At 40.3% G+C, this 24,974-nt stretch overlaps 1 protein-coding gene across 3 annotated transcripts in view; it reads right to left on the bottom strand.

Moving 5' to 3' along the window:
- Ptchd4 (patched domain containing 4) overlaps positions 1 to 23,395 on the bottom strand; it is a 187,103-nt gene extending 163,708 nt beyond the window's left edge. The window contains exons 1-2 of one of the 3 annotated variants that reach the window (XM_028887263.2): positions 22,896 to 23,395; positions 21,950 to 22,535 (exon numbers count right to left, since the gene is read on the bottom strand). In XM_028887263.2, the coding sequence (XP_028743096.1) occupies positions 21,950 to 22,535; positions 22,896 to 22,900 (591 nt within the window). In that variant the 5' untranslated portion in view covers positions 22,901 to 23,395. Of the gene's footprint in view, positions 1 to 21,949; positions 22,550 to 22,895 lie in introns of those variants that run through there. The other 2 variants (XM_028887262.1, XM_028887266.1) reach the window with 2 other exon arrangements.
- Between the last annotated feature and the right edge of the window lie 1,579 nt (positions 23,396 to 24,974).

Raw genomic sequence — 24,974 nt, 5'->3', positions numbered from 1 at the left:
TTTTTTACAAAACTGGGACTGTGCATCTAGTCACCTTTGCATGGGAGTCTGACCGATAAGAACTGCTAACTATTTTCCCGGCTCTTGATTTCACTTTAAATCAATCAAACACATGTAATTAATAGGATGTGCTGATTCTTTTAACCTTTTTATATTAGCTATAATACTAAGTATTTCCATATGTTTTACTGTACTGACTGTATTTTTTCTAGGGACATTTATTTCGGTCTTCTCCAGAAATTTCTAATTATATTCCATTGTGTATTTCTAAATTTATCTGTATCATACATTTCTCAATTGTTCTGACATTTGAAGGCCCTATAACTTATTTGTTACCCATAACATATGCAAGGCAATATCTGGTTTATGATACAACCTGTCAACTTTTCAAATGAAATAAAATTCAAATATGTTTCCAGAGGAACCACAATAAAATGGAAACTCATTTGGATTAAATGTTCTTCTTTGGGGTGCACTAAAGGCAGCTGTGTATTCAAGAATTTGCACTTTCTCAGGTTATTCCTAACTTCTAAAGGAGAGAATAGCATGGATGCTCATAAAGCCCCCTGAGCACCACTACCATAAGCTGAGTATTGCTTGTAGTGTCGGGGATTCATTATCAGAGCCTGACTATCGAGCTGCATGGCTCATGGGTCCCATAAACAGAATGCTTTTCCTTTTTTGTTCTTCTAATTGAAGAAAGAGTTTAACAATTGAACTGAAATTGAAAATTTTGTTTCCAAGAATGCTTCCTCCTCTTTCTTACCTGCTCTGAGAGCTACAGTGTTTATTTATTTATTTATTCATTCATTCATTCATTCATTTATTATTTTTTTTCTGATAGACTACAGTTGTACAAACCATACCTGGCCAGTTTTCATTGAGAATTTAAGTTTTTGTAGATGTATCCATATAGATGTTCTGAGGGTGGTGAAATCTCCTTAGATAAAGAACTTAATTATCACATGGAAGCTTGAATTGCCTCCATAGCAGATTGCCTTGACTATGTGTAGAAGTCTGTTACCTTTTGCTTTTCTCTACATTTGCTCTCAGGAGAACTAAACACAAAAATGAAAAGCCTGGCTAACGGAAATGTTTGCTTTGACTTTGTATCATATGGCGTCACCTGTTCAAATAGGCTAGGTCACAAAACGTGAATGTTTCCCAAGTTTCCGTCTGAAAAATCCTCATTTGCAACACACAGAGTCAATGACCTTTGTTTAGACCAAGTGACCGCAGACTGAATGCTTTGCTCTCCCTGAAAGAGAATGTTGAAATTCTAGTATGCATGTATGTTTGTGGAGATGGGGTCCTTGTGGGGTGATTAGGTAACAAGGGGGGAGGGTGGTTCTCACCCCATCCACTGTGTGAGGACACACAGACAGAAAGAGTAGTCCACAGACGAAGAAGTGGGCAATCATGGGATGGGAATCTCTCTATACTGACCTTGGACTTGTCAACATCCAGAACTGTGAGAGATAAATGCTGCTTGTTTAAACCACTTTCTTTACTGATGACTTTGTTACAGCAGTCTAAAGAGACTAAGACATGAGTACACATATAGTTAACACACAGATGGACCTTGTCATGTGTAGACGTGTGTCATTATTATGGAAAATGGACACCCTGGTGAGAGCAGAACCTCTTTTCAAAGGGCAAAAATAGAAATTCTAGGATTACTAGTTACCTAAAAGCCTGGTAATGAACATCTAAAACGGACTGTCAGAGAAGCCAAGGATTTTCCTGAGTAACACGAAACCCAAGACAAGCTTAAAACAGAAAGATAATTTGGATTGAAATAGATTATGCAATAAAAAGCCAAATGTGAAAACAGAAACTCCAAGGAGAAATATCTATCGCCAAGCAGCCAATCAAATGCCGTGTTTGCTACAGGCTACACTGGTACCGGTGGTTCTGGCTTCCAGGCTCACCTTCTGGTTCCAGAGGAAAAGTGTTTTTCAGAGAGGTCAAAATATTTCATTTGAAAAATGAACTACATACATGAGTGACACAGTTCTGACAATGTCTAAAACGTGTGTAAAGGATGACTTCTGCTTAGCTGGGTTTTATGAGACTCTCCCGGGACAACCTATTGTGCCCATGTTACCAAATCAGGGAAAATCAAGTTAGTAAATAGCATTTTTTTTATGGCTTCTAAGTCTGTGGAGGAAGGCCTCTGTGATTTAGTAGGTCTTTCCCTCCTTGCTGCCCGTGACTAGGTTTACAATATTACCTTGAGGATTTAGCATCTCAACTAGCCGTTTCTGACTCCCCGATGTAAGGAAGATGAATCATTTACCATCCAGAAAGCACCAGCTGTGCTGGCTTCCTAGGGCTGAGCTTCCCCTACCAGAAGGATTTACAATTGAAATAGGTTTTCAATCTAAACAGGAGCACAATGTTGACAAGTGAACAAGCCTGGGGAGTTTTTCATTAGGGGGAAAAGACATATTTGTGAGTATTTCTCAGTGGCTCTCACTGGACATCTAGAAATTCTGCAGAGGTTGGTGTCCGGCCTCCTGCCAAGGAGACTAAATCCTCCTGACATGGTAGGCATATACCCTCCAAGATGACACAGGCAAAATGAAAGATTTAGGTTAGGGACCAGAAACTCTTTCCTGACAGCCTGTCTTAGGGAAGGACAGAGATCTGAGGGAATGGATTCCCTGAGGGTTCACTGGATGAGAATAGAGGGGCTCAGCAGGGGGTTATTTCATACCTCAGAGAACATTGGCAACATCTTCAGATTTGTTTTTGTCTGTCCCAAATGGGGGCAGGAAGGAAACATTACAAGGACCTGATGGGCAGAGGCAGGTACCCTGCTGGATCTCCCTCAAAGGAAGACTTTTCCATTTCCAAGGATCAATAAAGGTTAAGAAACCCTGGTCTGAATAAAGAGCTCACACAATTTAGGGTTCACTTAAATAAAGGCATACTTGAAGTTCTTAAGGCAAACAACTACTTGAAGGCTTTCTGTGGCTCCTTCATTCACCTAACATAACCTCACAAAGTAAAACCATCCTCTTCTGTTTGTCTACTGAAGATAAAAGGGCCACTTTATCATCCAAGTAAGAATACTAGAAAGATTGCCCCCCCCCCATCCAAATGCTTTCCTTGTATTTTTCTGTCTTGATTTCAATGTTTGTTTTTAGAACCGGCTTAAATCCCCCTTCATCCTAAAAGCCTTATCGGACAGTACAATGATTTCTTGTCCTCTACAGTACAAGGTAGTATAGATAGACAGCAGTGTCTACATCCTTTAACAGGCATTTAGTGCATTGTAGACTCACTGTATCTATGCGACAGGTCAGTTAACTTATAAAGTCATTGCTAGTTGGGTTACTGCTTCACATTGGTTTGAAAACACACAAACCATTATGGTCTTGAATAAAGGAAGGGCTCCATAAATGTCTATTCACCATATCTTCAAATACAATGGACACCTGCAGGTTAGAAGACTTTAGTTGCCCATTTCTCTGAGTGTCAGAAGTTGTGTTCACAAAGCTACATCCAATATATTCTTGTTTACAATGGCTTATAGACTACAAAGCCACAGTAGACTCTGATTCTGGCCTTCATAAAATGAGAAATCAGTATGACTTATTAGAATAAGAAGAATTATTTAAGGTCAATCTGTATCATTAATGGAAAAAGGAACAATAAAATATCATAATAAAGAGAAATAGTTTTATAATAGTGAAGGGCTATGTTATTAGTCAGGTTTATGAGTTCTGTAGACGAGTATTCCAAGGAGCATGGCAGAAATTCGATCAATTAAATGGGGTGCACATAAATTTCACTTAATAAAACTGACTAAATTACTTCTGGAAAAGGGCTATAGGGAACATAGTTTTATTAGTTCTTGGAGTGGGAGAATTTGATGATCTGGTGAATACTTTTCAACTTCTAATTTGAGTTTCCTATGAAAACCATTATGAATAGCTAGAAATAGTATGAGCAGCCCAAAGCAAAACTGAGAGACAGATGTGGTGGTCCATGGCCAGTAATGAGAAAAGTAAATAAGATTACTGGCTCCATCCAGTTTGAATGGACTTTGATAAATTATTTAACTCTCTGTTCCTCAGTTTCCCATTGTTAAAAATGAGATTACAATGTTGTGTCATATTTTGTTTGTGTTGTGACAAATAAAGCTTGCCTGGAGATCAGAGGGCACAGCTAGCTACTAGTTAACCAGAGAGGCCAGACAGTGGTGACACACACCTTTTATCCCAGCATTTGGGAGGAGGAAGCAGGAAGATCGGAAGTTCAGGGCCACCCTGGACTACACGAGGCTGAACTAGTCTAAAAGAGAAATAGAGCCGGGTGGTAGTGGCTCACAACTTTGATCCCAGTCCTCGGGAGGTGGAGACAGGGATATAAGGCAGATGGAGACAGGAATATAAGGCCAGTAGAGACAGAATCTCTGGCCTCATTCAGTCTGAGGATTCGTAGAGACAGGATCTGCCCATTCAATCTAAGAAATGGTAGAGACAGGAGTGCCCATTTGGTCTGAGTTTTTGTAGAGGTAAGAAGTCTCTAGTGGCTTGGCTGTTCTGCTACTCTGATCTTTCAGCTTTCACTCTCACATCTGACTCTGGGTTTTTATATAAGACTAATTAGGATCCTGCTTCACAATAATAATGAGAGGCAACTAAGTTGGTTCATGTGTAGTTATCTAGAGCAGGGCCTGATAAAAATGACATAGAGTACTTGGTTCATTTGGGTACCCACTGCCATGCATCATAAAGCTAATTGCATGGGTCTGCATCATATGTGACTTGATAGGTATTTCTGCCTTTAAAATATTTAATGAAAGAGATTTCACTACCTACAGCTTTAGTATGTTTGCATTAAAGAAAACAAGTAAATATTAGTAATCAGGGAATTGAATTACTGAGACATGTAAAAAAAAATTGAATCCTATGACAGTCAGGTAAGAATGTCTGTGGTTCCCAGACATCTGTGATGATGACTATTTAATGTTGTACTTGAAACATTAATACAAAGAATCCATGTGAAAAATCTGCACATGTCTATAGCTTATTTCTTAACACAAAGGCTCAGAGATTTATGATTTGTAAACATTAATTATCTGAAAAATATAACACAAAACCTTGCAGTTAATAAAATGTGATTTTTTTCTTGTAGAAAATTTTTATCCATTCTGTTCTAAAAAAAAGTTTAATGTGACCTTTTCATTAAAAGTGTAAAAATGATTCATTTGTTGAGTGGGAATAAAATGATGATTTACCATTCAAGTGGACATTAAGAAATGTTTTTGAAACCAGGTATTACATAAAACAGGCTAGAAACTAACATTTTATGTCCTGTCCCTTTTAAAATGCACAAACTTGAAGCTTTATAGTTTCTCCATCTTCACCATAAATGTATCACAATTTATAAAAGACATCTTATACACATGTTTCACTTTTGCTAATTAAATAATGCCATGGTTATTGTAGCAGTCATTACATACTATGGGGAAAGCCAGAGGCTGGATGATTTGGGGGCACTCATGGAAAGTTCCACTCTGAAACAATCTTCTAGCCAGCTCCTGTGGATGATTAATATCGTTGGTGGTTTTTCATCTTGCTATTTCTTGGTCCCTACCCATAATAACTTTATGTTTTGTATTCATTTTTCTATCTATAAAATCATTGGGAATTTTATGCTGACTTCATAACCTTCAAAGAAACTGATCACAGCAAAATATCTCCCTGCTTACAGGGCATAGCTTTCCACTAACCTCGATTTTAATTAATACATTTTGAAAGGAAAGCATTCATTACCAATGGAAATAAGCCTCTCTGAAAGACTTTTCCTACTAGCAATACTCTTTTACCAAAGCCAATTTGATTATAAAGCTCTTGAGGAAGTTGAAAGCCACGCTGCATCAGCTTTGTTTTCCTTGGAGTTCTGGATCATTCTGGATTAACATGTAATACTGAAGCACCAGGGGTGAGTTTCTAAACTCCCACTTATGTGTTCTCCTTTCTGACTGGATGGTGTGTTTCTGGCAAAAGCCTACAAATATGGTTATAACCAGACACTAGCACCTAATGCAGAATGTCTAACAGTGTAAGTATAGAATACGTATCTCGTCAAAAAAGCTACTCACTGAAATAATTGTGGTGACAAGAACATTCGGAAGAGGGAAAATTTTCCAGTCTCTATAATGACAACGTGCCCTATGGGGTTCAGTCTTAGCAGACTCATGACTGTGCCCCATTTAAAAGGGTTCTCTGTAAAGTGCTGAAAGCAATGGTGAATAAGAGGCTAAGATTGACTGAGGCCCATGTGTAACAGACTGCCTAAGCAGTGAAGAGAACAGCGAGAAAGCATAACTGCATTTTCAACGTCACAAGGAGAGAATGGCACATGAAAGAAATGCATCATTTAGAGGAAATAGATCGCTCTGGCGATCCTTATGTCACATAATGTGAGCCAAACTCACAAAGACAAGCATCACATGCTTTCTCTCATATGTGGAGTTTAGGGAAAAAAGATATGAAATGAAAAAAAGTACTTATTAATGATATGGAGGTAGGAAAATGGGAGCAGAGATTGTAGAATGAGAGAGGGCAGTATGGGGGTGAATATCACCAAACCTGTGACATGCATGAAGTCTATATTGCTAGGGGGAAAAACATGGTTATGACCAGGGTTCTTCTCTACTGGAGAAAGAATAACTAGAAATACTTTGTTTTAAGTAAATATGAGGAAAACTTCTCTCTAGAGAGATACTACCTAGTGACATGACAATGGAGGACTTTTACATATTACAAAGCTTCCTAGATAAAGCATGGTGGATCCATATTTAAATGCTATGTTGTAGATATTGTTTCTTCAATGTAATCACAACTACTTAACATTTCGAAAGTAGTACACAGAAGAGGAATAATCCCACTTTTATATAGTTCTGGAAAATATAATATGGATATGGATTCAGGTTCATTAAGTGATTTTGCCATTTTGCCAAAAATAAAGCACTTAATATGAAGGTGGCAGTTATCAACAGCTTGTGGTGGATGCTACATCATTCATGTTTAATGACTAAACATCCATTCACCCCATGTATCAAACAATTTACAACCATCATCTACAAATAATAAGAGACTAAGGGTGTGATTTGTGAGCCCACTGGGAATCAAATGGAAAGGCTTTCTTGTGACCCAAGGAAAGCACTTAGATATTATGGCTGAACTACTTTAAATATTTGTTACTGTTTAATGAACATGCGTTTTCTTTAATTAGACATCCTGTAAATGCTGTTTTAAGATGGGTTGACTTGTGGCCATGAGCCTCCTGGTGAATCCAGGGGACTTGTATGTATTAGCTACACATCTCAAGTAGTAAATGCATCAAGAAAAAAACTTGTATGATTGTTTTCACAGGTGAAGAGGGAAAAGAAAAGATGTGCAACTTGACTGAGGATATTCTCCTCCATCCTGTTTAAACAGAAACTGGTGGTACTTCATTTATTCTTCTTCTTTTGAAACAGGGTCTCATGTAGACCCAGCTGGCCTGGACCTTGAGCTTCTGCTCCTGCTCTCACCTCCCAAGTGCTAGGGTTCCAGGTATACACATGCTTGTTCATGTGGTGCTGGGGATTGTACACAGGGCCCAGTGCATACTAGGCAAGGGTGTTACCAGCTGAACTCCACCGTGGTCCTATTTAAATTCTTAATATGAAGCATTCCATATTCAAAGTGGCAATTAAAAACACCAAGAGTTAATCTACCCAACCTTTCACTGGAGAAACATTTCTATATCTCCTATCATGTGGCTAGTTAAAGCATAGGTTAACACTGGGTAGTATTTATGGATGCATTTCCAAGTGACAGACAATAGCCACCTTAGGCTGTGTATGACTTAGATTATCTTGATGTAAGTTGAGGGGCTAATAGCAATTAAATAAAAACCAAAGGTCTGCTTCAAGTTCTAGTATGATTACTCTTGTGAACTCTCAAGAGTTATCACATCTATGTGTACCACCATGACAGTAACTATTTACCATACAATTGCAGTTTTAAAAATTAATTTCATTATGCAAATCCATTAAGCAAGTGTGTCTTTCAAGAAAAGATGATACATTTTCCTAGTGGTGAGCAATTCAGGACATTTTTGGTGCATAACAAATTGATTAAGATGTTCTATTTTGTTCGGTCAATTTCAGATTAGGTGAAGACAGAAGAGGATAGGGTCACTTCCATTAGCCACCCAGATGCAGTGCAGGCAGCTTCCCTAGGAAGAAAGTGGTACCACTAAGTTCAGGGCATTCCTTCCCCTTTTTGAAACCCCAAGATAAACATAAAGCTTAGTTTCTGCAGGAGCATCATGGGCCCTCACTAATGCGTGTGATCCTCTCATTTTATCTGCTAAAGAGCTGGGCAAACTCAGTTTTTAGGTCTAAGTTTCCCAGTCCGATTGTCCACTGGAATCACTTAAGTGTATGAAAATACCAGCGCTCAGCTCCTTACCCCTAGATTCCGACTTAATGGATCTGAAGAGAAGCCAGGGTATCAGGGAACTAGAAAGATTCTGACCTATTTATCTGGAGAATCATTGAGTTTCACCAACTGAAAGGTAGTGGAAACTAGTTCTCAGTTTGACAGCCCACAAGGTACTCTTAGAAGCTTAATCTTGGTTGTGGTTCTTAAAAATGTATAGCATTTCAAGCTGGCTTATAAATAACTTAGGTCCTCCTAATGTCTATTCAAGGTCTCTCCTGGGATACTGCTACCCAGGAGTCTGTTGAGCTATATTTATATTTCACATACACAAATAGTTATACTTACAGAAGTAGCATTCTAAGTCATATAAAAAAGTTCTCTACCTAAAGCTCCTATTAATGAGCCAGAAGATTTTGCTTTCTTTCTTATGTTTATTAAAGATTTTAAAAAAAATCTAGAAGTGTTCTAGGGTGAGTAGTAGCACTACCAACTGAACTTTTGTGAAATTGATAAAAATGATATTATGAATATGTTTACAAAACTATGGAAATAAAAAGGATCAAACAGGTATCCACCCTATGATAATAACTATATATTTTATTGTTAGAACTGGATTTTTAAAAATTGGCTTGGTGAGTGGGGATGGTAAATGACTTTTCATTTGATTCCTGTGATATTGTCATTACAAGTTTATATTAATAAAAATGTTAAAGCTGATGAAGAAACTACTAGGTGCTGGAAATTAGACATAGCATGAATATTAATAAAGAATTAATTATTTTACACAAAAAGAGGAAGGACAGTTGTGTAGCTTGATCTGTTTAAAAGGTACCTGGCAGTAGGATCAGGATCTATCCCTGGTGCATGAGCTGGCCTTTTGAAGCTCAGTGCCTATGGTGGGACACCTTGTGCAGCCTTGAGGCAGTGGGAAGGGTCTTGGACTTGCCTCAACTGAATGTACCAGGCCTTGCTGACTCCCCATGGGAGGCCTTACCTTTTTGAAGGAGGGTAGAAGGGGTGGGTTGGGGAAAAGGCTGGGGGAGGGAGGGAGGAGGGAAGTGAGGGGGGGAATCTGTGGTTGGTATGTAGAATGAATAAAAGATTTCTTAATAAAGAAAAAAGAGGAAAGATAAAGAATTTAAGTAATGCATTCAAACTCAAAAAATGGAATTGAACACATTTTTTTTTTTCAATTCTTATTTTAAAAACTAGTCTGGGAGTTTGGGTATGGTAGTGCATGCCTATGATTACTGTATGCACATGTAGGCAGGAGGATCAGAAGTTCAAGGTCATCCTCCATTTCTTTATGATTTCAAGGCTAGGCTAGACTATAAGACCCCAACTCAAATAAACAAGCAAACAAAAAATTAGGAGACAGATTCAGTCCTTAATTATTAATAGTTATTATAATACTTATGGTTAGTTATTACTATTTTAATCTCCAAAGACAAAGAATTTACCTTTATAAAGCAGTGGCTACTGTAGGGCACACTGTCAGATTGCTAAAGAATTCCAACCGCTTTAATGCCATCAATAAAGCATCAGTGTCCTGAGCACAAGGAAAGTTAGGAAGCAAATAGCACTTAACATTGCAGCTCTTAATTACTAAAATATTCTACCAGGGGGTGAGTAAGATAACATCGCCTTACCAGACAAACAAACTTAAGTTTTAAGTATAAAACTTAAACATCATTTAGGAAAAGATACTCTGACAAGACATTTTTTTTTTTTTAATGAATGTGTCTAGTTTCACAGCCACTTCCACTTCCACAGCCATTTCTAAGGAAGAAGTCCACTTCCTTAGAAATAATCCCTAAGATAAAAACAAAAATAGCTGAAAAGAATGAATTGAAATCAAGTGTCAAGTTGCTAATATCGGCTTTATGTGCTATTCCCTGAGAGATGGTGTACTATCTATGAAAGGGGGTCACTAAACTAGTTCAGACCCTGAGCTTCTCTCAGGCCCCCAGGGAGCTCTAGCGAGGTGTCTGTCCTCAGGGGTACCTCCTCTGCCCTAGTGTCCCTGTTCTTGTGGCCTGTGATACAGTCTATACCTCATCTACCCATGTCTTCGTGCTGTGAAGATCATTCTATACGTCTAACTGTACGGGAAGGTGAGTCATGGGAAGGGAGAAGTGACAAGCTGGGCTTTTGCCATGTGGAATGGGTACCATGAAAGAAGCTAGCTGCACATGGGAGGTTAGGATCCTGTGGGAAAAGAAGGATAAAGACTGTCAGGCAACCCCAACCAGCACTAATGAGAATCTTCCTTTTAAAAACACGTTCACGGAATCTGTGGCTGATATGTAGAACTGAATGGTATTGTAAAATAAAATAAAAGGAAAAAAAAAAACGTTCAATAGACTGTGTTTCAATATTATGGAGAATCTATAAATAGGAGCAAGATATGGCTTCTAACCTTAAGACATTTATAGTCCTGAGGAAAGGAAGACACATTTTAAATGATATTTTAAATGATATATGTACTTATTACTGTTTTTGCAAAGATGTTCAGAGCATGTATCATCTTTGCTTTTAGTAAAAGATTTCATCCATAGAATGGGTACCCAGCTCTTCTAGAAATGTAAGGTGGTAGTATTTCCAGCCTACAAATTGCATGTATACACACCCATCATATGTTTTCCGCTAATCAACCTTCCTTTAAAATTATTTTCATTTTATCATAGCTAAAATATACAATAAAAGGTATTTAGGCTAAGTGGATTCTTCACTCAGTAGTCTATCAGAATTAGTAGAACAATAAATGTAATGGTGTTCTGAGGCCAGAATATGTAAGTGAGGTCATATTATGAGTGACTTAAATTTCACTTGCTCAAGTCCCCACCTGAATAAGACTCTGGTCTTTTCAGAAATTTATGTGTCCATTTCTGGAAATGTTTAGAACAACTTTTATTTGTTTCCAGCTCGACTTTCCTTGCCTTCCTTTTTAGTTCTCTGGATAGTTGGTGATCACCAAGCGTTAGAATTGGGTCTGGGAAAATTTCAGTTCCCTGACTTAGACTCAGCTCTTCCATCAGAGCCAATGGGAAGCTCCAGACTGTTCTACTCCCTTGCAGTGCAAGAGATAAAACAAAGCAGGGCCTGTTCCTGTTTTCATAGCAAGGCCTTCAAACCTTTCATGGGGAAGAAAGAATTGGTCCTGGCAGCCCGGTGCCAAATCTTCAAACGTGTTTCTATGAATTCAGACGATGTAGTACTTACCACGTATGCCTACTATCTTTTTGAATAAAATTTAATCAGTTGTCTTATATTTTTATTTGTTAAATTTGGCAACTCTCTCTAGTGTTAGATACATGTAATTCTCTCTACAGCCTCTCCTGAACTGAGGCCACATAGACAGATGGCAAAGTATCTTTCTTTTTCTGCCACTCCTTCCTTTCTCAAATCTAAAATTACGTTCCTTGTTCTTTGTGTATTTTGTAGTCATTCATGAAGATCATTTTCAGTGTGTTTCAGAAGGTATCTCTCTTCCAAGCTAACCCATAGCTGCAGGATGTTAGCTTGACCTGAATGAGCTTTTACCTATTTTATTATAACCTTCCCTGAGGCCTTACCTTAGCAACTTCCATTTTGTTGGCTAGATCCTTCCAGGCAAATTAATTTATATAAAGAGGTCTCCTAACCCTATAAGCTCACTAGGCACATACAGACTCATTTTAGACCCATAATGCAAATTAGACAGAGATGAGAATTCCCTAAAGCACATGAGAGTGCTTTATGTATCTAAATATCTTAGCAACGTTCCATAAGGAAAATAAATTGGTTTGGAGGCTTAGCATTTCAGAGACATGCAATTTTGACACTGTGAAAGATAGTCCAAGCCAAAGAAATCATTTGGGTGAAGTAAGAAAACAGAGACACTTTGCTGGCTTAGCTTTCTTGCTGCATATGATACAATATGGTCTGATACTACAAGCGAGGTTGGAGGCCTCACAGAGCTCTCAGTCGTCATGGCCAGGAGATGGTTGTTTGTTTTATAACAGAAGCTCTTGTGTGTGTTCCTTAAAGGAAAATACATTTGGAAGAGGCATATAACCGTGTCACACAGGCTAGTTTGTCTGAGAAGTTATTAATGCAAAATCAGAGGCAGAAGGTACAGTAGGCAAAAGGGAATGAAGGCCAAAGGTGGAGGTCATGATTACAAAGAGGAAAAGAAGCCCGAGAAGGAGACATCAGTCCACAACCTTGGTGATCTATTATAAACACTAGAGGAGATTTTTAAGATCACATTGCCCTGGCTGCTCCTAGATGAATAGCTCATTGTCTCAAGAGATGAAGCCCATACAGAGTATTTTAAAAGCCCTTTCAATGTCCCCTATACTCAGCCAGTACTTCAATTTCGAGTTCCGTGGTTCTGACACTTTTAGGACTGGCTGAACTCTAGCTCCAGAGTTTCATCAAAATCAGAATGATGTCTGCAAATCTGGATTTATAGCAAATTCCGGAGTGATGTTGACATTGTTGGCTCATAGGCATGCGCTTTGAAATAAGATAATCATTTATTGCTGTGTATATAAATAAATAGGTGTGAGGAGGCAGATTGAAGTGTTAATCATACAAGCCTGGGCCCCCAAGTTTGGGGGCATGACAGAATAGAGAATGTCATGTTAAGAGTCACTTGTATGAATGAATACAGCAGCTCTTTGGATGGATGAGAATACTAAAAGAAAAGAGAATGAAAATGACTTGTTTGCTGAACAAAAGTCATCTATATGAAAAAGAATGGAAAGTGAGACATTATGGTGCAGAGAGTCATAATATTGCAGCAGACAGGAATAGACGGAGTGGTCAAGGCTAACTCTGTTGAGGCAGTCATAAAAATAAAAACCCCAAGGTACTTTCAGAGCTAGGTGCACACACAATCCAAGGTATGACAGTATCCTTTGTTATCTTTCTTATTCTCAGTCAAAGGTCACATTCGGAATGAGTAGCTTGTCAGCAGCTCCAGATCGGTTGTGTGAAAAGCACACAAGCTCCATCACACTTCACTTTGTAGGGAGTTAGGGAGAGATTCTGTAAACTTCTAGTCATGAAATCAAGATGGTTGTTTCTTTTGATAATTACTTCTCAAGAAATTTACTTAGCAAATTCTATAGTTCTTCAGGGTAATATGATGCTTGTTACGAATTTACACTGGCCCCAGCAGTGTCCTCAAAAAGTACCCTATGCCCTTTCTTCTCACAGGGTGCTTCTTAGAAGAGAAACATTTAGCATCTTTTATGAGCTTGCTAAACATGCACTCTTAACTCATGCTGGATTTCTGAAGCAGACAATGCATCTTTAATGATATCCCCAAGTGATAACTCTACTTTATGAAGCACTCATGAAGGTATACCAACTCATTTTATTTACTCAATACCAAAAAGCATAGGTTATTATGAGGAAACTGATTTATAAATAAACTTAAAATGGACTCCAAGTCATAAAGTTAATAAAAGTAGAGAGAAGATAGACGTACACCTCGATATTCTGGGTCCACAAACCTTGATCTTAAGAAATTATCAATATGTCCCTAACACCTTCATGGCTTTTATTCTATAATTTCCACCCATGATGGCTTTTGTTCAGTGTTTCCAAAGTACCCCAATCTCCTAATCAAATGTTTGTCTCTACAAGCATCTAAGTCACCCTTCTCATATAAATGCCTTCTCACTCTTCACAGTTCAGCTCACAGCCATTTCTTCAGAAAGTAGTTTTTAACACCACAAGACTTGATACCTACTCTTACAATGTCATGTATTTTTCGCCCATGGTAATCTGTAATTATGAATTATATGTGTAATTTTTGTCTTTCTCAGGCAGCTAGCACCACATCTGATTTACTTCCAGCTGAACTCACAGTGGGCAATACATTGCCTGACACTGAGCAGACACAATTTTTACCTGAGTGAATGTGTTTTCGAACGCCTTTGAATTTTATCCACACGATGTACTATGTATCTCACCACATCAGTATGGTCAATACTGACAGCTAGAATTGAGCAATCTTAGCTGCTAAGTCATTAAAAGATCCTGCCACTCAAAGAGCAGTATAAACTTTGATGCTAAATTCTAAACATTCAGTGAGACCAGCATCTGCTGCAAACACCCAAATCTACATCAAGGGCTTTCTGAAACTGTGAGAATGCTTGAAACACATCTTTGGCTTTCCAGGACCCAGAGCCTAGAGTCTTTCCTTAGGATCTATGGGAGGTAAATCCAGGATCCCTGGGCCAGAATCAAAATCCATGATGCTCATTTCCTTATATGAAATGACACTATGTATTTACAGAACATATATGCATCTTCCTGCGTATCATGTTATTATTCCTTTTTACTTATATGCTTTAAATAATCTCTAGAATACTTACAATAGCTGCAAGTGCCAACTGCAGTGCCATATAAAATAGTTAATGAATGTTGCTTAGGGAATAATGAAAATAAAAAACCTATATAGGTATGTGGTAGAGTTACAATCTAACGTTTTCCATCAGTGGTTGGTGAATTCTCCAGCTTCTGAGCTCAGAGCCCTCACACTGTCTGCTGTTTTTGTGACAACAGGGGCGAGTTAGATGATCATAGGTGGGTCCTCTCACTTTGCAGGGTAGCTCCTGAGAGGGAACACCGGCTGTTCCATTCCAAATCCTTTACATAAACACAGACTTTTTTTTTTAGTGCAGCTCATTAGGTACCTTTCAGAGGCCTGGATTGCTCAGCACGACAAAGAATGAATCTTGATTTCAGTGAGGAACTCTGAAAACTCACAGATTACCATACCACGTTAAAAGGCACACTACAGTCCCTTGTGATTTTAGTTTCACCTCCCTCAGATAGTCTCGCTCCCATGTGTGCTTCCTGTGTGTCACGTTCTCTGATGCTGTTAATGTACCTGGGAGTGAAGAGCTCAGCATGGAGACGGCTATTCAGTACCTGCAAAAGAGCTTGAGAAATGCTACTTTCTAAAAGAGCTGGATCTAATTTTACTATTTCAGGGTTTGCTGAATGACTGTAATCAGCTTTAAGTGTCACTAAGTGACTGGCCCAACTCTACAGGATGAAGGCGAGGGCTTTTCAATGTAGAATGGTTACCCGATAATCTGCCACATACTTCCTTGATGTTTCCCCTACACTAACCTATTTTTCTGTTAACATTTCTAATTTGAAGCAAATACATGATAGTCTAAATTCAAGTCATGGATTAAAAATATTGAGGCCCACCTTAGGTCTAACACAGGGACATCTCAAACTCTGAAGTGTGTATAGAGAAGAAACTGAAGTGTAACTCATGATTGGGGGGAAAATCTAGAAGTTTGCAATTTTCAGGTGTCATCTTCAAAAATTTTTATGTTGAGCACAACCTATGAATGTCTAAACATCACTGCAATAGGTCTGAATATATGCTGATCTGTTCTAAAACTGAATTAAAAGCAATGTGGCCCAATAATGTTGCAATAGCCAGTGGGTAAAAAATTCCAAATGTTACCCAAATGTATTGTAAAGAGTTGCTGTACTAAAAATTTTGAAGTTGAAACGATGAGAGAAAACTCATTACAGTGAATTATGCCTTAAAGTAGCAGAAGAGGCAAAGGCTTGTCTTCTACGGGGTACCAGGAGGCGTTAGGCCCTTCATGCATGTCTATCACATCACTGACTTCCATCCCACTTCTGTTCCTAGCCACTGGTGTCCTGAAGCCTCAAGGAACTCCTCAGACCAGCTAAGAGTAATGAAATGAGAAGAAGAGTGTAGGAAATTAACTCTCCCTCCCTTCCCTTTTTATCTATTCATTCATTTTTTTTTATTAAGAGCTTCCTTTAAAATATTGTATTAAGCAAGGTGACCCAGACTCAGAAAGACAAGAATTGCAACCTCTCTCACACATAGATTTTTAAAGAAGATGTGAGTATGTTATATACTATAAAACTAGATAGGAGACTGCGGGGGAGGGGGAGGGGTACAGAAGGGGTAGCAATAGACACATGGGACAGAATGGGGAGAAATCTACTGGAGGTGTAAGAACACAAGAGGGCAAATGGGGCACAGGGGAGCAAAGGCAAAAAAAGAATCAACATAAACAAACTTTTCTAGAAGTTCAATAATGAAATCTAATAGTTTGCATGCTAATTAAAAATGTTTGTAAAAAAGCACAGTGTATTAAAAACAGCAATGTGCATAAGTACATGCAAACATAATAATTTAATTTGATTTAAAGTAAGTCTTTGCTGCAGCCAGTGAGCAGGAGGTAGGCCCCAAAACTGAGAATGTTTGATCACAATCTGTGTACTCACAGATTAAGGAATCAATAAATTCCTGGTGTGGTTGCTAGGATTCATATACAGTAATTTAATGAGGAACCCATGATCAGTGTTTTTCAATAGCGTCATTCAAATCTACTGCAAATCCACTATGATAACACATACTATGTGTAGGAATGCTGTCTAACACTCATAAGAGAACTTTGCTGGGTGACAAGAATTCCTGCGATTTCTTGCCTTGGCTCTGTCAAATGTCCCACAATAAAAAAAAAAAAAAAACCCTGACACCTAAATTGATGGTGAGTTCAGTCAGTCACTAACCTGTCTTCAAAGAATTAGCACTGGAACCAAGATCTCCTGAACATTTCTCCATTTAAACTGCATTGGATTAGTTCTTGCTATCTCATCAATTCTCCCCGCTCCCCACCCCTTGGTGCTAGAGCAAGCCAGAAAATCACAAGCTTCCTTGACACATAAGCCCCTGGCTCAAAACCTTGGGTCACCTTCAGCTTTCTTGCCTTTAGCTGATCCAAGAGGCAAACTCCTGTTGGTTCTTAGCTGAGGGGACATGATATCAAAGGTGAAGTCATGCACCAATGAGTAGTTTGCTCAATTTGTAGCATCTGCCATATTAGGTAGAGAGCAGGAGTTTGCCCTGACTGGAGTGCCATCCTGCCATCTTTTGAGGAGCCAGTCACTCCCAGGAAGCAAGGGGGCAATGCGGAAATGGTTCTCTCTCTCTCTCTCTCTCTCTCTCTCTCTCTCTCTCTCTCTCTCTCTCTCTCTCTCTTTGTGAGAAAGGCTACTATAAATTGTTACAGAGAACATTTCAGAAAATGGTAAGACAAAAAGTGTGTTGTAATTAGGCTTTGGAGCTACACAGATCTGGGCTTAAGTCTGAGCCTGAATATATGCACTAACTTGAGGATCACAAGGAAATAATTGAAGCTCTCTGTTTTTTTTTCCTATAAAATGGGAATGTAATTTATAAATTTATATAAACTAAATGACACACAACATCTAGAAACCTTTAGGATACAAAGAAAATATTTAATATGGTAGCAACTTCTCTCCCTTTATTGAAAGGCAGAGTCAAAAAGGTAAGTTTAAATCACAATATCTGAAAATTTATATATGTGTATGTATATATATATATATATATATATATATATATATATATATATATATATATTAGACTGAATTAGGAGTAGAATTAAAAACTGCTGACCATAGCTTTTCAGTTTGGCTCTAGTTCCCCTTCCACTGAGATCAGAACTATATAATTAACTGCAACACCTTCTAAAAATGGATAATGTACTTAAGAATGCACTGTCTTCTATTGATGGTCAGAAATGTGTATCTTTGCTCCTCCTGTTTATAAGGTGCTATACTGATGTACATACTGATTGTAAAATGTGTGCAGATATATGGAAGTTGGTGTAATTTAAAGGGAGAGATAGGCTGCAGAGAAATCCGATCTAGTAGTAGCGAAGTTGCTGAGATCCAGGACCCCTTTATCTGTACTACATTTGCTTTAACTGTATGGAATTGGGGCCACATGAGAATTGCCACTTCCACGGGGAGAAAGGTGAGATTACAATGACTTGTCTAAGAAGCAGGGGCACATGATCTGTAACCACCCAAGCTGCCTGCATGATAATGAAAACATTTATTACAGTCTAGCACAGCTCATAAATACAGAATCGTTTAACAATTTGCAGGAATTTTACTTCAAAACTCAGTCTGGCCCCATAGTATTACTGTAACTCATGTGTCTATTTAACAGTTGTATGTGTACGTAGCCACATTGTACTACTTTACCTAACGTATATATTTAACTGTAGTGTATGCACGTATATACGTATGTATTAAGAGTCTTTCAATTATGAGGTTAAAAAACACTTTAGAAACATCTGTAAAACATAAATAATATCTTTAAAATGGAAGCATGTCACAAAGGCTGATAATAATTTTGTGACACTGAATGAACTAAACTAGTCAATAAGTATTCACTGTAAATATTGTCTTTAGAGATGTAGTCAAGGCTGGGGAAGAGAAAAGGAGTGCACAAAGGAAGTGAGACATGGCCCATGGGCTCAGTTGAGGCTACCCCACAGAGATCAGTTCCAAGTAAAGATTACAGAATTCATATTATACATGTGTTTCTGATCTTACAGCTTTTTCTCTGTTTTCAAAGCCTGTATCAATCTGACTGCCTCTGTGGTTCTGTAGGCTAAGTGCTGCTTTTTCACATTGGGTATATTTAATCTCCCAGGTGGATTTTTCCATTTTGGCCAATTTATGTGACCCCGCTTGTCTGAATCACATTTTCAGGATTATTATGTTCACCAGATCTAACTCTTTCTGAGTTCAAGACAGGCAGGCTGTTTTAGTACTTTGATCATCACAACTCAGGTTTTTGATGACTTCTCCCTGTCAATCAGTGCTTACCTATCATCATTCCATGTCCAGCCCTCACCTACTGCCCCTTTGAAGCCAAGTGATTGACAGTTCCTTTTCACACTGTCCAGCTGCTGCTATTTATCTTGCCATTTCCCCAAACTTGTGATTCCTTCCTACTGCTGGATTTTCCCAGCACAGAAGTTTTTAATACTGGACAGAGGTGGGAATATTGGTAAGATAGAGCTGAACAAAATGAATTAAAAAGCTAAAATGTATGTGTGAAATTTCCCCTCTAAATCACTAAAAACAGTAGTGATCAAACTTTTGAGTACCAACATCATGGAGATACACCTTGAGACACATGGCCACACAAAAATTCAAATCATTTGAAAACTACACACAATCAAAACAAGCCATCTCACTTTACTCTCGGTCACAGAGTTCTGCTCCTGAGGTCCCCTGGAGTCTCTGTGGCAGAATTCTAGGTTTTTGTGGTACTTACAGAATTGTGTTTTATACTGCATGAGCGCCTGTGAGATTATGTCTAATCTTAAGAAGGTTTGTTGTTCTCGGAATACCTCAAAAGGCTCATTTACCCCAAGACGGCTTAAAGACACCCTCCCCATTGAAGCCATAAACACAGATTCAAACCAGCACACTTGAGAAAAGATGAATGATAGAATAAAGCTAAATAAGAACATTAGCCCACATGTGATAGTCCTGTCCCTTCTGTGGGTAACAGACTAGTTCTATTACTCAATAAACTTGCAGTGAGTTACACCTTTTCTTTATGATTACTCATAGAGTTCTGTCTATACATCCACCAACTATCCAATCAGTCAGTCAGTCAGAAAGTGTATATAGAAGATGTACCATAGGCCAGAATGGTGTTGGCTCAAGAGTGCACACAACTGCAGAGCCTGTGATGGCAAGTTACTCTTGTCTTGGTGAATGAAAATGCTGACATCTACTGCCTTGAAACTCACTGGAAGTAACACCAGTTATCTTGCCATAATTCAATCTCATGTGCCTAGAAGACCATGCATAAAATCACACAGGCACAACTAATAACTACTGGATGAATAAAAAGAATACCACGTAGATTGGTATTTTAAATGTCAAGATGATATTGCCACACCAACAAAATATATACAGCTGCTGATTGGATGATGTCCTTCCACTTGGAGAGTACTGCTGAATAAAGGTGATTGAGACCCAACTAATTATACATATTAATGACCTGCAAACTTGACTCAATAGGGAAAACACACTGAAGTGTGACTATGATACAGCTCAAATCTTTCTTTACATGGTTGACACCAAAGAGAACTGGGTTACGACTTTAGGTGAGAAAGACCACCTCTCCACCACATCCTTTCCTTAGCAAGCAATGACGGTGATGGCGAAGGAGCGGGGAAATGAAAAGCATGCTGCCCAACCACAGATCTCCATCATGCTTCCTCAGTAGCACAAAGCAGGCAAGCCCTTCACCTCGTTCGTGTAAGCTAATGACTCATCTTTCTGCTTTCCTTAAGCCTTAGAGGGGCTGCTCAGTTTGGTAAAGCTGAGACCCGGGCAGCCTCTGGATCCCTGCAAACAAAGTACCATGCCCAAAGGAGGCAAGGCAAAGCTATCACTAGTTTTCTAACCATACTAAATTGTTGCTTAACTCAGGAAATATGCATTTTCTCTTAAAATTCCTGAGGAAGTCTTTTGCATTTTCTATACTGGTGACTGTTAAATAGATAACTGGGCATTGCGATATTCTGTACTGGTCTTCCCAGTTCCATGATCTCCATAGAAGAGCACACACACACAGACCCACATACATCATTTTCTTCTTGGGGAACACCTGTCTTAGGAGTTCTTGGAGGCGTAGCTTCCGAGCACGAATAGGGTCAAGCACACAAATGGTGCAGTGAATCTTTTGGAAGTCACATTTGTCCCTGAGACTTCAGTCACCTGCAGACTGCATGCCTCATTGACTGCAGCACCTCAGTCCTGACCGTGGAGAATGAGTTCAGGAATCTCACTGAGCGTCAAAATTTGACCTGAGAGTCCAAACAGTATACCAATTTAATGTTGAAATGCCTTGTATTTTCTGCTGATTGTGAACTTTTTTCTTTACTTTTGTTATTTGGAAGCTGTAATCAATCTTCTTTGGGTCTGGGATACTTTATGGGATAGGAAGGGCATACTAAGGAAACTAATGCATCAGTTAAGTAGACATACCTGTTCTGATTCATAGAAAATTCCTACTTCTTTTGCTATGCAAGCTCATACACACACACATCACACACACACACACACACACACACACACACACAATTCCTGGAATCCCTGCCACATTCATAACACACAGACATAACCACAGGGCAGCAAAATTCCATGACCACACCTGTAAAAAATTCAAGCCAGGCGGAAGATGCGAAAAGGTGGATATGATATCAGGTGAATGTGTAATCAGTAATAAGAAATACATTGAGCCCCATTATGAAAAGAAATCCCCCAATTGTTCAGGACACCCCCTCCCCCATCCACTGATTTATTAACCCTGAACAAAGATGTAACTGCAGGGTCTCAGAAACTTTTTTTTCTTTTTCTTTTCTTTTTTCTTTTTTTGGTATTTGTTTTGGCTTTGAATTTCTTAACTAGTTGTACCATTCATTGCACATTTTCTTTGCACAGTTGCCCATCATTTCCCCTCCACCCCTCCAGAAATGAAAGAAGCCGTAGCCTCTGAGCCTTAAGGATGAGACCTCTGCATTTTCTTTGCTTGTTTAGGGCAAGAAATGAAGTGCCGCCTCTTTAAGTGGCAGAAGCATGCAGGAGGAGCATACCTTTAATTTAGTGTTGGGATACCTTACTTGCACCCTGGCTGTTGTCTTATTGGAGACGGCAGCCTGCCTGAGATCCTCTAGCACTGAAATAATATCATCCAGCACGCATTTCTTATCCTGATTTCTCAATACACATAGATGGGAAAAAGTATAATTATAGCCCTTGTGGTTCACCTTCATTTCCAGCACGGCTCGGTGGGTCTGCAGGATCCCCTCAGCCTGGAGCAAAATATTGTCCCCGGGTGAGGAGAGGAGGATCACCCTGCCATACCTCCCAGGGGTGTGTAAGTCCGAATAGAGCTGGCTTTTGGACTGGTCCAGGGGGAAAAGGCTGCTGGCTAGGCTGCGCTCGATCTTGGCCAGGCTGTGGCTGGGAGCAACCAGGCGCTCCAGGTCGCCCTCGGTCTGGAAGCGATTGAGCGCGCTGAGGCCGAAGGTGATGGTCAGGACTGCCGGCACGGTGAGGAAAAAGACCGGGTGCCGGCTCACGCACAAGCCCAGCCTGTGGCAGAATGACTGGAGCCCTCTGCGAAGCACCTGCCGCAGCATCCTCCACCAGATCCAGCTCGCAGGCGCTCCCGGCCGTCTTAAAAAGCACATGTGACATGTGTAAGCGCTGGGGCTACCCCTCTCTCCCCCATCCCATTCCCCCCGCCCCCGGGGATCAGCTCCCCCCTTCCCACCTCCGCCACCGCCTCCTCCCCGCCCCCTCCCCGCGCACACCCCGCAACCACCGCTCCGCCCGGTCTTCCCCCGGCCCCACCTCCATGCGCTCTTACTACTCTTTCAAACACTGCAGCAAGTTGCAGCAAGGCCCGCAAGTCTCAAGTCTCGGGAGCGCGCGTGGGGGCCCCCCCGGACGGCGGGCACTGCGGGGGGTGGCAGGGCCCACCCGGTGTCCCCGGCCTCCCCGTGCCCTGGCCGGCGCGCGCGCGCTGCCTCTCACCGCATGAGCCGCGTCCCCTAGCTCTAGCCCTTCTTCATGTCGCTGCTGCAGTCCCCCCGGCCTCCCTCGCTGGAGGTGGCGGTTCTGTGCGGAGCGTCCCACAGATGTGGATTTCCTCTCTGTCCCGATGGGGTTCGGTGTCTCACTGGGACCATGTGCCTCGCGGTGTTGTAAGAAGCAGACATGTGCCCCGTGGCGCGGAGGGAGGGCGGGAGTAGAAGAGGGGGGTGGTGGTGGTGGTGGTGGCAGCGAAGCTTTTCTCTTTTTAAGATGCTGACAGTTATTTTTAGAGTTTTGTTTTCCTTCTCTTCCCGGCTGGAGTGAATGGAAGAGGAAAGGGTGATGGAGCTGCTGGCCCGCGGGAGCAGGGACCATCAGAGCCTAGGAGGGAGGGGCTCCACGCCTCCTCCAGAGGGCAGATTTCAAGCTCCTCTTAGAGCCCCGTGCCCTCGAATTGTCTTTTGGCCAAAGAAAAGGGAGCAGAGAGGATGATGCTGCATTTTCAACATTCCACAAAGCAAATGCTTTCCTTGCAACACTTTCCAGGCTGCCTTGCCACAAGCTCTAAGCTGAGGCCTGCCAGAGACCCCATCTATGCCAGTGCTTGGGGCTCCCTGGATCTCTTCATCATCGCTCTGGAGGTTGGGGAGGAGGCATTTACCAATAGAAATGTGGTGTGTGTGTGTGTGTGTGTGTGTGTGTGTGTGTGTGTGTGTGTGTGTGTGACAGGCAGTGTGTCTTCTCCCTAAGTATTATACTCACGTTCTGTAAGCTTGAGGGTTCAAGGACCTAAAGTTTTTAGTACTTACTGGCTTCTGCTTCCCCACCCCCGCCCCGCTTTCCTTATCACAGTCGTTTCAGGACCTTTAGTTTAGGATAATTTTCTTCTGTCAACCCAATTTCAGAAGTAAAACTTTCAGAGACGCAGCTGGCAGTTTTGTCTGAAGAAAGAGAGCTAGGTGGACAGGGGGCAATATACTGCAGATCTTGAAGAAAACACGAAGTCTCCATCATAGAGAAAGAAAGCTCCCACGATGCTGCCCTCAGTGCTCCTAAGTGTGAAGGCCAGGGACTCTCACCAGCAGACCAGATCAGTTTCAACGTGTTTCAAAGCTGCTAGGGTATTCATAAGTTCCTGTTTGGGGGAGGGAGGGGAATAAAACAAACAAATATACAAACAAGATGAAGAAATTCTGAAAACAAGTTGTGTAATTTGATTGTGAACTGATTTTTCCAGTTCGGAACGACTTCCATAGAGAAGACAGGGTCTCAAGGGATGCTTTTTGCTCACTTTCTTGGTAACAACCAGGGACCCATTTTCCATTAGATGCTTACAGGGGTGCACATCTCAGGACACAAACAAGCTAATGGGCCCATCTTCTAAATAGATACTTTATATATTTATTTTTCTTCATTAGAAGTGACCCCTCAGCTAAGGCAGCAAGTAGAACAGCCAATTCTAAGAGAAAAGATAATATTTAAGAACCAGAATTTATAGGACTGAGCAAATGAGATTGTAGAAAAATTCTGGCCTTATAAAAATGGAAACGATCCTGGTGACTGTGTTGGGAAACAGTTTCTGTAATATTCTTGATGTTTCACTAGGCAGTCTAAGCTACAAACTTCTTCACATCTAAGGCCTTCCCACTTTTCTTGGAAGGTCATTCTACTGTTAGACTGCCACTCGATGTGTTCAGCTGAACCCAATGTCTTTGCAATACTCCCCTCTCTCCCTCAAAGGGAAGCCTTTTTTTTTCCACTATCAGATTTTTATACCATTTATAATGTGTTCCATCAGTGCCACATGATCCAAAACTTTTGGTTATGCAGCAAAAAGTGAAAAGTATTTATATCAGGGTTGGAGAGATGGCGCAGCAATTAAGAGTATATATTATTGGAGAGGATCTGGGTTCAGCTCCCAGCACTTACCTGGTGGCACCATCAGTAACTCCAGCTCCAGGGAAGCCATTGCCTTCTTCTGAGCTCCACAGGCACCAGGCATGCATGCGGTACACATGCACACATTCAGGAAAAACACTCATATGCACAGACACTAAGTGAATCTTAAGTAATAGAATA

Source organism: Peromyscus leucopus, chromosome 16_21, assembly GCF_004664715.2.
Source record: "Peromyscus leucopus breed LL Stock chromosome 16_21, UCI_PerLeu_2.1, whole genome shotgun sequence".
Classification (NCBI taxonomy): domain Eukaryota; kingdom Metazoa; phylum Chordata; class Mammalia; order Rodentia; family Cricetidae; genus Peromyscus; species Peromyscus leucopus.
Note: the sequence above shows the minus strand (reverse complement) of the source record. Positions and strands in the feature narration are given on the sequence as shown.